The 14,739-nt window shown below is 48.4% G+C and overlaps 1 protein-coding gene across 1 annotated transcript; it reads right to left on the bottom strand.

Annotated features, from left to right (window-relative positions):
* Window positions 1-601: 601 nt before the first annotated feature.
* On the bottom strand, window positions 602-6,007 carry TRIL (TLR4 interactor with leucine rich repeats). The gene has a single exon (XM_012735891.2). It carries the CDS (start codon window positions 5,347-5,349, stop codon window positions 2,911-2,913), a length of 2,439 nt encoding a protein of 812 aa, XP_012591345.2. The 5' UTR covers window positions 5,350-6,007; the 3' UTR covers window positions 602-2,910.
* Between the last annotated feature and the right edge of the window lie 8,732 nt (window positions 6,008-14,739).

The raw sequence follows: 14,739 nt of genomic DNA, 5'->3' as shown, positions 1-14,739 counted from the left end.
GGTGTGTGGCAAATTAGTGAAGGTGTTCTGATCACATGCTAATTATTACCTGGTAGCACTGCAAAATACCCTGCCTTTAATCCCACTGGTTGAGCTGAGAGTCTCATCACATTGTAAACTGCTCAGTGGCTTTTTAGTTGAACATTCCTAACTCACACCAACATTTCTTTTTTCTTTAGGAATTTGATCTTTTTATAAACTGTGTAATGGCAAAGATGACCTCCAGCTCAAGATAATTCCTTTTTATTTTTGACCAAGACAGTCAAAGGGTCTGAGTTTCAATTCTGTTTCTTGTAATCAGGCAATGCCCACTGAGACCCAGTCACCTTGCTGTCTCTGGTGTTCAACAGCATTTTTCATGTTGTGGCTGACCATCTGCTTTTAGAGCCACCTCTTTGTTTCTCTGGGCATAAAGTCACACAACCATTTCTTAAAAATAAAGTCAACACTACCTTGAAGATGGAAATAAACAAACATTGAAAAAGGCCAGAAAGACTTCAAGTTTATGTTTCATTTCCATAGATGAAAGCTGCTGTAGAAAAATGCATTGTGTCACTATGAAAGTGTATAAAATATTTAAAAACTCCAACAATAAAACAGCTCTATTAGTAGGTAGGTTTATTGATATAACTGAACATAACAATGTATAACATTTATTCATTTCCCACTGAAAGATTTTTCAGTAAAACTGTTATAAAGTAGAACACAGATCCAGGCATTAAGCATTTTCAGTGATGTTCTACAATTGAAAAAGTTGGGTGGTGGGCAGAACCAGAATCCTTTTCCAGAATTCCAATGGGACTCAATATTATCTTGCTGTGCAAAAGAAACAGCTAAGAGATGCAATCTTGCAACAAATGAAAAAAGCCAGGAGCACAAAAGGTGCCAGATTGAAAGCTACAGGTTGGAAATAAGAGCGAATAACTCTACCTGTACCAGTATGTACTGAATCTAAAACAAGCCCTGGCAGCAAACTAAGAATGACAGTCTATTTCCTGTGGTTTATTAAGTTTTGGCCCCACAGATAAGACTGCCAGAAAAGCAGCTGTATTTTAAGTGGTCTGGACATTTACTCATCTGAACATAAACAAAGATCAGCTCATTTAGATCCCTGGGTCCCTACTCAGCTGTTGGGAGGAGGGCAGGCATGGCTCAATCTAGGCCAAACATAAAAGGAGTGAACTGGGGTAAAGGACCCCTGGCTGTGATGGATTCCCTGAGTCATCAAGACCCTCAGGGGTGTAAGGCCCTAAACAGAAGATTCACTGTTAGCCTTAGCACCATTGCAGTGGCCTCCAGGATACTCTACTGCCAATAAATCCATAACCACAGTGAACATAACCACAGTGTACACCCTCTTAGTGACTGCATTTTTAGACCACACATAAAATTACTAATGTAAACCAAACCACTACATTTAGTGATAAACATGTACTTCATAAATATCAGGGAACAAAAGTATCCTAAATAGTTGAAAACGACTAAACAAATAAAGGAGCCTAACCCTACATCTAAAACAAAAACATTTAAAAGAAATACTGCAAAAAATTAACTAAAAGGTAAGATTTAATAACATAGTAAAAACACTAGGCTGTGGAGAGATTAATTGCAAAATATATAATTATTTCACAGTGAAATTTAAGTACACATAACGATCTTCTAGTTTTAGTAGAAAAAAAGATGCCCACCGATACACAACTTTTCACATTTGTTTTCCGTAATTTCTTCCCCTCTACTACTTCCTACAAAGAAAGACATTAATGTGGTCCAACATTATACTATCAATTGACAATTACGTTTTGTTTCCCTATTAGGAAATTATCTTTATCACTTAGCTGCAACTCAAGAGAATCGGGGCACAGTCAACTGTGTGTCACTGATAAAAACACGAGAAGTACCACATCACATTTATTCCAATCTAAACACACTGTCACAGATGTGGTAAGTGAACTGGAACACTGGAGTTCCCTGGGGGGTTATCAGTTACATATACATTACATTCTTTTTTTATCAAATCTGGCATTGAAATCTCCTTTTCCATATATAGGTTTAAAAAATACAAAATTAAAAAGCCACAGGAGCAACCCTGACAGAGAAGTCTTGCATGCAGCCTTCTCCAGAGAAAGTATGCAATCTCAAGTTATCCTCAAAGTCAGCAAACGTTCTTGTGCTGTTCATATCAAAAGGCAAATAGTTGAACGGCCCAGTCCAACTAAAACAATTCGTGGAGTTTATTGGTCAGTTTGTTAAATGTCACCGCTCTTCACATTGTTGAAAAAAAAAATTGCGTCTCATTATTTAAATTTTAAGGTATCCTGAATGCTCTATCTGCCAACATAAAAGAGTTCCTTGGCAAGTGAGTTAAACTTTACCACCTGTTTACATCACCCTTCTTGGCAGAGACCACCAGACCAGTGGAGTCAGTTGCCAAGCCTCCTTTGTAATGTTAATAAGTTCCTTTTTCCTTAAATAGAAACAAAACTCCTCTGTTTGACACTGAGCAAACAAAAAGCATTCACCCAAATCTCTTTCTGGCCAGGCTGGGGGCACAAGCACGCTTTTCTACCCCCAAGAGGCCGGGCTATTACATTGCAATGCTACAAAAGCCCTTCCCATAGCTATGCCAAGGCCTTCGTGTGAAGGCGACCTCAGCACCCCGCCACCCATTTGTCCCCTTTGCCCTGACCACCAAGTGCTACCCATTTACTTCATCAGTGAGTACTGGGAATTGGGGTATGGGGCCTGAATTGGCCCTTTGTCCCCTTTGGCCTCTCTGGCACGTTCACAAAAGGTAGGAAGGGGAAGCTCTGCTAAGATAGGATCTTCCCCTGAGGTGGGTTGGTGGGCCCCACGGAGAGGGGGCTCCTCAAGGCCAGTGAGATGGTCTCTACTCGCCCGCAGGCCCTGGACCTAGTCGGCAAATCGCTGCAGGAGGTGGTCCTCCCGCCTCAAGCTGCCGCCCGCGCCGCCGCCCGCACTGTCCATGAAGCGGTCGCAGGGGAACTCGATGAGGTCCGCCTCGCTGAGGGCGCACACGGTGGCGCGCGGCCGGTGCGACTGGAATCCCGAGAAGTCTGCGGACACGCCGGTGCCCATGGAGCGCAGGGGCCGTCGGGTGGAGTACATGTGGCGAACGTGCACCGGGGCCCCGCCCTTCCGCCGGGCGCGCAGCTTCCTCCGCAGCCAGCGGGACGCCCAGGCCGCCAAGGCCAGGAGCACCAGGAGCGCGTTGACGGTCAGCAGGGCCAAGATGAGCAGCTGGTAGTCGACGCCGCCCCGGCTCCCGGCCTCGGGCAGGGTGACCAGGCCCGCGCAGTGGTCCCGGGGCGCCACGGGGCAGACCCGGCCCCCGAGCACGCCCTCCACGCACACCAGGTAGGGGGTGTCCCCGCGCAGCTCGCGGAGCGTGGCCGAGTCGCTGCGCTCGGGCAGGTAGACGAAGCGGTGGAACTTGGGCTGCTGGCCGAAGCGGTCGAAGAGCAGGCGGAAGCGCGCGCCGCCCAGCGGCCGGGGACTGCGGTGCTCGCGCACGGCCCAGCGCACCGAGGCGCTGTCGGCGCCCACCGCCTCCACCGTCAGGTTGCACAGGACGAACTTGTTGAAGTCGCAAGGGTCGGACACCAGTGGGGGCAGGCCGACCCCGCCGTCGGACTGCGCGGCACTCTCCTGCTGCTCTGCGGCCAGGCGCTGCTTCGCCACGCGCTGCCAGGGGTCGCGGGCGGGCGACGTCGTAGAGCCGGGAGCGGCCGTGGGGGTGGGCTCCACGTGGGCGGGGCCGGCCCGGGTCGGACGTCCCAGCTGGGGCTTCTCGTGCAGGTCCAGGGCATGTGGAGCCAGGCCCGCGGCGGCAGCCACGGAGGGACCGGGCTGCTGCAGGCCCGGACCCCACCGGCTCAGCCTTAGGGCACTCCGGTTGCCCACGAGCTCCCTGGCGGCCCCATCCCAGGCCACCCCAGCTAGAAGTCGGCCCCGCTGCTGGGACTGAGGCTGAGGCGGCAGCTCCTCCGCGAGACCATCTGCAGGGGGCGTCGTCTCCTCCCCCACGGCTGTGGGTAGGGGCCGCCGCCTGCCCTCGGCGGTCGGGGGAGGTGAAGGCGAGGCATCCACGCAAGACCCGTTCTGCAGCTGCTGGTCATCCAGGTAATCCAGGTATTTGCCCCGCAGGGCCGGGGGATGGCGACACTGCACGAAGACAGTGAGGAGCCGGCCCTGCGAGTGCCAGTCGCCCATCCAGCGCTTCAGGCCCCGCAGCCGACAGTCGCAGGTCCAGCCGTTGCCGTCTAGATCCAGCCGGTAAAGGGCTGGGCTGGCGGCGAAGATGTCCCCTGACAGGGCACTGAGCGCGTTGTCGCGCAGGCTGAGCTCGCGCAACCGGCCCAGGTGGCCGAAGGTGGCAGGGTGCAGGGCGGAGAGCTCGTTGCCGCTCAGGTCCAGCGCCTCCAGGCTGTGCAGAGGCTCCAGCAGCGCCGCGGGCAGCTGGCTCAGCCGGTTGCCCTCCAGCCGCAGCTCGCGCAGGGCCTCCAACCCCCAAAAGGCCTCGGGCGCGAGGTGTGTGAGCTGGTTGCCCCTGAGCGAGAGCAGGCCGAGGCGTGGCAGGTGCTGGAAGACGCGCGGCCCGAGGTGCTGCAGGCTGTTGGCGGAGAGGATGAGGGTGGAGAGGGAGCGCAGCGGTGCGAAGGTGGCCGCGTGGCGCAGGGAGGGCTGCAGCTCATTGGCAGAGAGGTTGAGGAAGCGCAGCTTGCCTAGCTGGGCGAAGGCATTCTTGCCCAGAAAGCGGATCCGGTTGGATTCTAGGTGTAGATAGAGCAGGTTGCCCAAGGGGGCGAAGACTGCGTCCGGCAGCGCCCCTAGGGCGTTCCCGTCCAGCCGCAGCTTGACCAGACTCTCCAGGCCCTCGAAGGAGCCGCGGCTCAGGCGGCCGATCTCGTTGCCGTTGGCATAGAGGATGCGCAGCTTGCGCAGCGGGGCCAGCGTGCCCGGGGCGAGCGCCTGCAGGAGGTTGTTCCCCAGGTAGAGCTCCTCCAGGCGCGAGAGCTTCTCGAAGGTCTTGGGGTGGAGAGAGCGGATCTGGTTGTACTGCAAGTCCAGCCGTCTGAGCTGCCCCAGGCGGTGGAAGTCGAAGGCTGTGATGTTGGTTATGAAGTTGCCGCCGAGGCTGTAAGTGAGCACGTCGTGGGGACTCGGCAGCGAGCTGGTCTTGGGCACGGCGCGGAGCCCCCTGTTGGTGCACAGGAGGTGCTGGGGGTGCTGGCAGTCGCAGCGCTCCGGGCACACGGGCTCGACCCGCGGCGGGAGCGCGAGGCAGCCGCACACCACGAGCAGGAAGCGCACGGTGCGGGCAGCCTCCATCGCCGCCCGCCCTGCGTGCTGCGGCCGGATCGTCCTCTTGGCCTGCTGGCCCTGTGTCTCCTCTGCATTCCCCTTGGCCTGGCCAGAGTCGCTAAATGGCCTCTTTCGGACTTCTCTGCGCCGTCCAGCCCCTCCTTCGCCCTTTGTCCGGTGGCTGGCCCGGGTCTCTGCAAGCGGGCTTCGCCCGGCCAAGTCAGGCGGCGCAGGGCGCTCTGCGAGCCCCGGGTGCTACTTGTTGCATTTCTGCAGAAAACTGTTTCTCTGGGTGCGCGTCGGGGGGCGGGAGGAGGGAGCAAGACCTGGCGCTTTTTGTTTGCAGCGGAGTCGGGAGAGCTGGATTCCCTGGCGCGGATTCTCCCCGCCGAGCGGATTCCCCAGCTGCAGGCGGGAGCCCTTCCAAGAGCTCCTCGGGGCGCGGCTTGGCTGCTGAGCCCCGGCGGCTCGCCCCCCGCGGCCGGCGCCTCCTCGCTCTCGGTCTCGGACCCGGAGCGCGGCCCCCGTGGAACAGCCCGGGGGGGCGCGCGGGCTGTGTCCGGAAGGGACCCAAGTCGGCGAGTAGCGAGTAAACCAGGCGGAAATTCGTTCTTCCCACACTCTTCCCCCGGGGACGCGGGCGGAGAAAGAGGAGACGGCGGAGGGAGGACAGACCCGGCAGGGGGAGGAGGAAACGCTAAGTGGCTCCGCGTCTGGTCAGCCCGAGCCCGGGAAGCCAAGTGAGAAAAGTAGGGATTAAAAACAGCTGTATGGTCGGGCTCGCAAGGCTGGGGGCGGGGGAGGATAACCGGGCGAGCAAACGGGATTTGCAGACAGAGACCTTTTTATTTTAGACGAGTATACCAGCCGCTTCTGAGCAATGGGAGCGCGCCTCGCCTCGCCCGTTTTAAGTCACTTGCTCTTCCAAGTGCCACCCTGCAGGAAGTTTGGGTAGCCTGCAGTCTGCCAGCATTCTACAGAAAGTTTGGGGGCGCATAAGGGTGCTTGCAGAATCTGGCTGGCGGGGGGCGGGGGAGGGTACTGTCAGAAGAGGTTAGCTAGGTCAACCCATTCTGAATGTTGCTGGGTTGTACCGCCCCCCTTTTAGGTTTCTGAACTAAGTTTTTGCTTGGTCCTGCTGGAGGCAAGAGCATGAAGAAATCTCAGAACTGGTTCTGCCACCATGAAAGTGTCTCTTTTAGAGTTTGGTGATTCAGTCCCATTAATTCTGCTCTAGTCTTAAGAGCCCTTGGGGTAGGCGTGTGTGTGTGTGTGTGTGTGTGTGTGTGTGTGTGTGTGTGTGTGTATACACAATATATATATAAAATAATCTTCACAGACCCGTGCAACTGCTTCCTGCAGGGCCCTCCCACTTTATGCCTGGGCTTGCAGCGATCTTCACAGTTTTTAGACCCAAAAGTGCTCAGGCTTGGGTTAGCTGGGGAAATATTATCATTTATTATCAACTGGTAATGGAGTATCTAATCAATGGCTCCTTTGGGGCAGTCCCTGCTGAGAATGAGAATGGTCAAGGGATAGCTGTTAATTACCATTTGTTTATGCAAACCATCTTGCTATTATAAAAATAAGGTCCCTTCCTCCCCCCACCACCCCCCCAAGGTGTTCAGAAATGTAATTTTTCAGGACCTACTCTATGCAGTAGTGTCGAAAATTACAGGAAAGCTACAGATCCTCACCTCAAGACACTGATAATCTAGTGGGAGGGGCAATGCATCGAAAGGTTAAATAATGATAAAGGGCAGTGATATGAGAAAGCCATAAAGATGCAAATGACTTTTAATAATGCCCATGTTTGGCAATGAGGAATTGCCTCATTTAGCAGTTAACATAACAAGTGATAGAGGCAGGTTCTGAATTTGGAGAAAAGTGAGATTGTTGGCAGGGTGGTCAGAGAAGACTTCATGGGTGAGCAGGCACCTTGGCTTTGAAGGGACATGGGCCAAGGTGCAGTGGCAGTACCAGGAGAGAAGAGCTGAGGATGGAGCTGTGGGAGTCCCCATGAGGGGCGCCTGGCCTGGCCTGAGAACGCGGGGAAGGCTTCTAGAAGAAGGGAAGCCTGTGCTGAGTTTGAGAGGTGAGTGCTGTTACCTAGAGGAAGGTGAGCAGCTCCTGGAGAAGAGGAAGCCTGAGGACACCTGCAAGGAAGGAATATAGGAACTTCTGTCTCCATCTTTGGGGTGAGATTTATTAATAGTTGTATTCTTTAACAGTGTCATACAACCTAGTTTGTACAAGGACTTGAAACAAATATTCCTTTATTACTCTTTAAGGATTTCAGCAGGCAGTTGATGTAATCATATTTACACTGCGACATCAAGAGGAATCTTTGCCTAAATAAACAAAGTAGGTACTGTACAAAGAAAATGTTGTCTACCTAGCTCTGGCCTTTTATGCCCTTGAAATAGGTGACAGTGATATGTGTGAGACATGTGGATAGAGCATCAATAGCAAGGTATTATTCACTTATTGTGCATACATAGGCATTGTATAGATGCTATATACATACACACCATCCTTGAACTGGGGCAATGTGGTCCCCAGCCGTGGACCTTGTGTTTTAGAGAGCTGTGTTCCAGTCCTCCTCTGGCTATGCCCCTCCCCATCACAGCAGGATTTTAGGCCTCAAAGGGGATGTGCTCATTGACACCTCCCAGTCTTGTGCAAGACTTCTTGGACCCTGGAATTCCTTGCCTAAACTGCCTTAATCTGTGTAGGCCTTTCCTTATCTGTTCTCCCAGGGGCCAATCATGCCACAAGTGTATGTACTCCTAGGGCCAAGGGAAGACCAAGGGGCAACTGTGCAAAAAGAATCTGGAGATGTGAGCTCGGGTTTCCGCTGGGAGGGAAGACCCCTGGTAACACAGGAGCCAGCACTTGGAAGGGGAGCTGTGGGACCTCCTTTCATACTCTAACCTTCTCGAATGTTGGAGACAGGCCTGCCCATATGTTGAGAGGGGAGAAAGTACATTTTGATTTAGAAAGAACAAGGAGAAAAATTATAGGAGTTTGAAGGAAAGTATCTTTTAGAAATATAAACTCTACTTTATTGTAACATATCTATTTTGCATACTTTATTATAACATGCTTAATTTTCTATAAAAATCAATGCTTTTTAGTAAAAGCGAAGACATAGTTGTCTATTGAAATGACCCTCTCTTAACTATATAATGTCTTTGTTAATGGAGGGTCCAGCCTTGATCCCTTTCCAGGAGATTCAAGGATTGATTACACTTAAAGGTATAATTTGCATAATCATAACTGGGAATCCTGGAAGGAATGCAGTTCATAAGAGAAACAGGAGCTTCATCATTTTACTTTTGGAAAGCTTGCACTTTAAATCTCAAGTGCTCTGGGGGGTAGTTTCAGAGGTCAGAAGCACAAACGAGTTTGGGCTGGTTCCATGACACATACATGCTGTGTAAGGGTTCTCGGATGTTCTTGCACAGGCATGGAATCTTTCTGGGCTTGCCAGGGTTGTATACTTGTGTCTTCCCAAGCGACCTGTTGTTCCCTTGAACCTCAGCTACAGAAGCATGAGGGATTCCAGGCCATGTCTTCAGCAGCTCCTGGAGCTGGCAAGAGCTGGTCCAGGCACTGTCCTGGTGCAGGGTAGGTTAGGGACAGGAGAGCTCTGGCTGGGCTCCCCACTGTGTGGGGGGTCGGGTGGTGGAGGAGGCCAAGCCCTGTTGGAGCAGCATCCTGGAGCTGACTCAGGGCAGCCTGCAGGGATGGCAGCTGTTTCCTCACCTCGTGTGAGCCAACCGCAGACATGCAGTATGGCCCCTGACACAGATGAAGTAGGAAACGGGAGAGTCCCCTGTGGTCCCTTGGCATATTATCAGATGACCCCCAAAGTTGTCTTTGTCTAAATGAGCTGCATCTCAGCCTCAGCCTAAGAGACAAGTTGCTTTTCCTTTGGGATCAGGAATGTGAATGAGATAGCCACTGGTTTACAGAGTATCTGCCAATTCTCTGCTTTTTCCCCTTTGAGAAATGCAGGAATGCAGGTCTCTGGCTAGGTACCAGCCTTATTAAATCAGAATCTCTGGGCAGCAGAGCCATGATATCTGCATTTGTAAGTTCACTAGACGATTTTTACACATGCTCAAGTTTGAGAAAACTGATAGGCACTAATACTTGAGAACACCTATTTATGCCTGGCTGATCATATTATAGTAACAACGAAAATATAGCAATCACTGGCACTTATGTAGTGCTTACTGAGGACCAGGCAGTGATCCAAGCACTCTACATAAAATAACTCATTTATTTCCATAACTACCTTGAGAGGGAGAAATGATTATTATCCCTATTTTAAAGAAGAGCTTTGTAAAGATACAGGATCCTAGCCCCACCCCCAGAGAATCTGATTTGGAGCATTCAAAGCAGGGCCTAGAGATTTTATTTAACATCTCCCCAGGTATTGTCTAGGGAGGAGCCAAGCTTAGGAACCACTGACTAGATGTTTTAAGGGCTTATTGAGACATTTCAGTATGTTAGGAGGTGGGTAGAAAGAAGAGTAAGACAAAGCCCATGCCTTCAGAGAGCCCTGTGTGGCTGGGAAGATAACTGTATGTAATACTGTCGTGCAGGGGTATAGTACCATCACAGATAAAGACAGTGAGCATGATGTGCTGTAATCAAAATTGTCTTTTGAAAGGAAAATCATAAAGAACCAAAACCCTTGTGGAAAGTGAACACTGTATGTGTTTCAGGCCATTTACAAAGTGAATCTTTCCAGCAGTCTGGATTTTTATGTCTGAGGAAAATCCTTATCCATCAGTTCAAAGAAGCCTGATTATTTGAAACCAACATGTATAAACAAATTGTGTATCTACAGGAATTACAGTGAACCGTAGGGCCCTTCTGGCAAGCCGAAAAGGAAAGGCAGATGTTGACTGAGCATAATGACTTAGGAAATAAGGCAAATCCACATGCTGTTTATGGTTACAGTATGGAGTTTGTTTATATGTAACTGAAATTTTACAGCAGTAATATAATGTTGTCTTCCCCTAGAATAGAATGGAGTCAGTAACCTAAGGAAATGCTTTAGGTATAGAAGTATCTCTTTTCTTAGATATTAAAATATTTGTCATCTCTAGGAACCAGACCTGTAATTATTTTTATTTTTTTATTTTTTTGTTTTTTTTGAGACAGAGTCTCACTCTGTTGCCCTGGCTAGAGTGCTGTGGCATCAGCCTAGCTCATAGCAACCTAAACTCCTGGGTTCAAGCAATCCTTCTGCCTCAGCCTCTGGAGTAGCTGGGACTACAGGCATGTACCACCATGCCCGGCTCATTTTTTTCTATATGTTTTTAGGTGTCCAGCTAATTTCTTTCTATTTTTAGTAGAGACGGGGTCTCCCTCTTGCTCAGGCTGGTTTCGAACTCCTGACCTTGAGCCATCCGCCCGCCTCGGCCTCCCAAAGTGCTACGATTACAGGCGTGAGCCACCGTGCCCGGCCTGTAATTGTATTTTATGGTACAAATTTCTACTATTCTTTTATTTGGATTTCTACACTCTATACTAATAACATTTAGCCATTCATATGCCCACCAAACTGGAAGGGCTAGAGCCTTGTTTTATTTCATTTATGTGGCACTCAGCAACTGTGGTTGAATTTTCCAAGCTTTCATAAATAAACAAAAGAAACAAAATAAAAATGTTAAAAGTTGTTGTCTTTAGATGGTAAGAAAATAAATAATTGTTTTCGTTCTACTTTTTGGCATTTTCTAAATGAGGCACACATACTGTGTATTTCTTTGGAATTAGAAAATTTATGTATCTAATATCTGGTTTTGAAATTAAATCTAAATCTCATGAGGGAATTAGGTGAGGAGTATTCATATCCCCAGTTGGGAGGAGAGGATGCTAAGAACAAGAGGGGTTAGCTAACTTCTGGAATGATCTGCCGCTATAATGGTAGAGCGCGGACCACAATCTAAACCGCTGGCTTCTGATCTCAGGTTTTTATAGATGGGCCTCCGTAGGCTACCCATTGATGTACACCTATATGTACGACAACTGATCAGGGTAACATTCAAAATATTTAACAGCTGATACAGTAAGGGCACCAGCCAATCAGGTTTGGCACTGACCCGCCAGGGAGGACAGCAGCCATGAGCAACCAGCCCTGCTGGGCCAGTGCCCACAGCTGCAAGTAGACTTGCCTGTACTTGATTAAACTTTCTGAATGGTGCTTTAGGTATATCTTTTTTTTTTTTCTTGTTAATGACATTATTGCAAACAATGTATGTAAAATGTGGGCACAGTAATCAGTAACCATGAGAAACAACATACAGATCCTTCCGGGGTCCAAGTATTTAAAATTGAAAACTGCCTGGAGCCTGTTTCTCTGGCCCCATGTTCATCACAGTCATTCAGACTTAACAATAGAGCATTGATGAGATGGTGAAGACGATCAACTTTGACAAAACGCGAGTTTTGTTTTCAACGTATAAACCAGAAATTGTCTTCAGTGGGTTGGCAGACATAGTTGAAGGAAATTCTTAAAAATTACTATTTTTCTTACAACTTGATCTGAAGTGTCAATAATTAATGGCTGAAAGATATTTGTAGGGGGACACTGTACTTCTTTTGAAGAGTATCAACTTGAAAGGCTTAGCATCTCATCCTATAAATTTTGTAAGATTTGTTACCAAAACCTGGATGTGCCCCCACCCACCAGAGCTGCCAGTGTCTCCTTATTCTAATGCCACTGTGGAGGGCTGAAATAAGGGAGGCCGCTTTGTACCCACGCTGCTGAAAACCGTGGCTCTATTCCTGCGAGAAACATTCTGTCAATCTCAGTAATGGAAATAATCTTGGACAGTTAAATCATTGACCATATACAGTGGAAATACCCTAAAACTATTTGTAGATTTCATCAAAAAGCCAAATCTTTTGTTTTTACTTAAGACCAGGAACATGGCAGGAAAGGAAATTAGAGGAAGGAAGCAACCATCCCCTTTTCAGAGTCTCTGTAATTTTCTATGAAGATCTGCACTTTGATTATGCTTAGTAACACCATATGCCGGAGTGGGATACAAGATCAAAGGCTCCAGTCATAGCACTGGAGCCCTTGCGGTGAGCAGGATCAAATATTTCTGTTGGTAGAATGCTAATAGATCCATCAGGACACTCCCCCAGCCCCCCATTCAGCCCTACTTCATTTCCAAAGTATAAATGAGAAACCTCAAACATGAGTGCTCTTAGCATCTTTTTCATTGTCTGCTATAATATGTTGTAGATTGAAAAAGTTACCACTCAGATATTCGGAACTGAAGAAGTTTCAAAAGCTTAATGTAAACGGTCCCGTTTTATAGTCTGTATAGCCTTAGAAATTGGGGGAGTAGGGGTTTGCTGAATACTGCTTTTTGTTGTTGAGAGTGCAGAATTTTTCTTTTTCTTTTTTTTTTTTTGAGACAAGAGTCTTGCTTTGTTGCCCAGGCTAGAGTGAGTGCCGTGGCGTCAGACTAGCTCACAGCAACCTCAAACTCCTGGGCTCAAGCAATCCTCCTGCCTCAGCCTCCTGAGTAGCTGGGACTACAGGCATGCACCACCATGCCAGGCTAATTTTTTGTATATATATTAGTTGGCCAATTAATTTCTTTGTATTTATAGTAGAGACGGGGTCTTGCTCTTGCTCAGGCTGGTTTTGAACTCCTGACCTCGAGCAATCCGCCCGCCTCAGCCTCCCAGAGTGCTAGGATTACAGGCATGAGCCACCGCACCCAGCCCAGAATTTTTCTTGATTCTTCTTTTTCTCTGCAATCAAAATTTTCTATAAGGAACATTTGCTTTTGTAGTTAAAAATCTTTGGTAAAAGTGTATATGATGTCATCCATACCCGCCCTTGCTTTGTCCCTTGCCCTTCGGTGTCCTTCTTCCTTTGTTACCAATGGTCTTTCTCAGAAGCCTTTTTAAAAAAATCAATCTTGGTAATAGAAATAACCTTGGATAGGCAAACAGTTTACTATATGCAGTGTGCATACCCTAAAAGCATTTGCAGATGTCATAAACTACTTACGTGGTATTATGGGATAGGAAGATGGTGTCCACTCATTATGTTTCTGCCCTTAAGCCACGGAACAGTCTCTCTGATCAGTTGTCCATTTTCTCATCTGTAAAAAGGGACAAAGTATACTTACCCAACGTAAGAGTTTTGGGAAAATGTATGTCAGGGTGCTTAGGACACGCAAAGTGCTATATAGGATTGTTGCTAATCTCTCAACCTCATCATGCGTGTCTTCTCCATGAGAATCTGAGGCCCTTAAGGGCAGGAGGGTCAAGCCTTTTGCCTAGTTTTTTCGTGTCCTCTGTAACACCCAACACATGGTCTTTTCTGAAATTGTAGGTCTTTAATAACTGTGAAGTTAAGCAAAAAACAAGAAGGAGGAAGCTGCATTCCCAGGTAACTGGCTCTTCTACCCACATTTCCTTGTAGGTTCTGTTTCCATCCTTTCGTGGTGTCGTTGCTCTTCTCCAGGCCACCTGGGCCCAGAGCACACAGTCTCCAACACACGTCTCTCAGGATAGCTTCCCAGGCAGGCCTGTGTTCTGGGCCAGCTCTGAAGTCACTGAGTTCACGCCGCAAATCATTCGACGATGCTGCACATTCGTTTCTTACTCTACAGAGGGATGTCCATGACGATACATCAGTGTTTGCCCAGAGGGTTCTTGTCATCTGTTGTGGCCATTGAGATATGAAAAGATTCTATGCAAAGAAAAGAAGGGGGTTCTGTGGTCAGGCTGACCCTCAGTACCATGTCTCAGTCTTGGAGATTCACAGCGCACAATAGCACATTCTAGCCTTTGAGAAATCCTGCAGAAAACAAAGAAAAAAGTAGAGGAGAAGGAGGAGGGAGTACTGTTGACCTAGTTTGGAAAACACTGGATTAAATGTTCCTGAAGATCCCTTCTAGCTTTAAACAGTAAAGAATCAATTGCATTTCTTCGCTGGAGCATTATTCAGTTCATTGGAATTAGTTAATGATATAGTTCTTTAAATATGGTGTTTTATTTAAAATCTGCACGTACTACAATGGAAGGTGCCTTTCCATGTTGTGCTTGACTGATTCAACAACTCATGGTATCCAGCTAGTTTAATATTAATCCACAATGAGCAGGATAATGTTTACTGAAGTTGTCTCTAGTCTCTCACAGTCATGGAAATCTTCTTTGCTTAGTCTCCAACTTGTCAAACCCGCAAATTATTAAACATTAGACATTTCTATCCACCAGGATATAGATGTTAGACCCCCATAGTTGAAAGCAACATCTGGTATGTCAACGATTCTTGGCTAAATAACTGTTGACTCTTCCAAAGTATTATTTAGCCACCATGCTAGCACTGAAGGGTGTTTCCTGGGAACCTAGCCATTTGGGAAGAATTTC

This window comes from Microcebus murinus, chromosome 9, assembly GCF_040939455.1.
Source record: "Microcebus murinus isolate Inina chromosome 9, M.murinus_Inina_mat1.0, whole genome shotgun sequence".
Classification (NCBI taxonomy): domain Eukaryota; kingdom Metazoa; phylum Chordata; class Mammalia; order Primates; family Cheirogaleidae; genus Microcebus; species Microcebus murinus.
The sequence above is the reverse complement of the archived record's forward strand: the minus strand, read 5'-3'. Positions and strand labels throughout refer to the sequence as shown.

Excerpts from the sequence above, each read along its gene's own strand:
- TRIL (XM_012735891.2), bottom strand. The coding sequence starts at position 5,349 with ATGGAGGCTGCCCGCACCGTGCGCTTCCTGCTCGTGGTGTGCGGCTGC.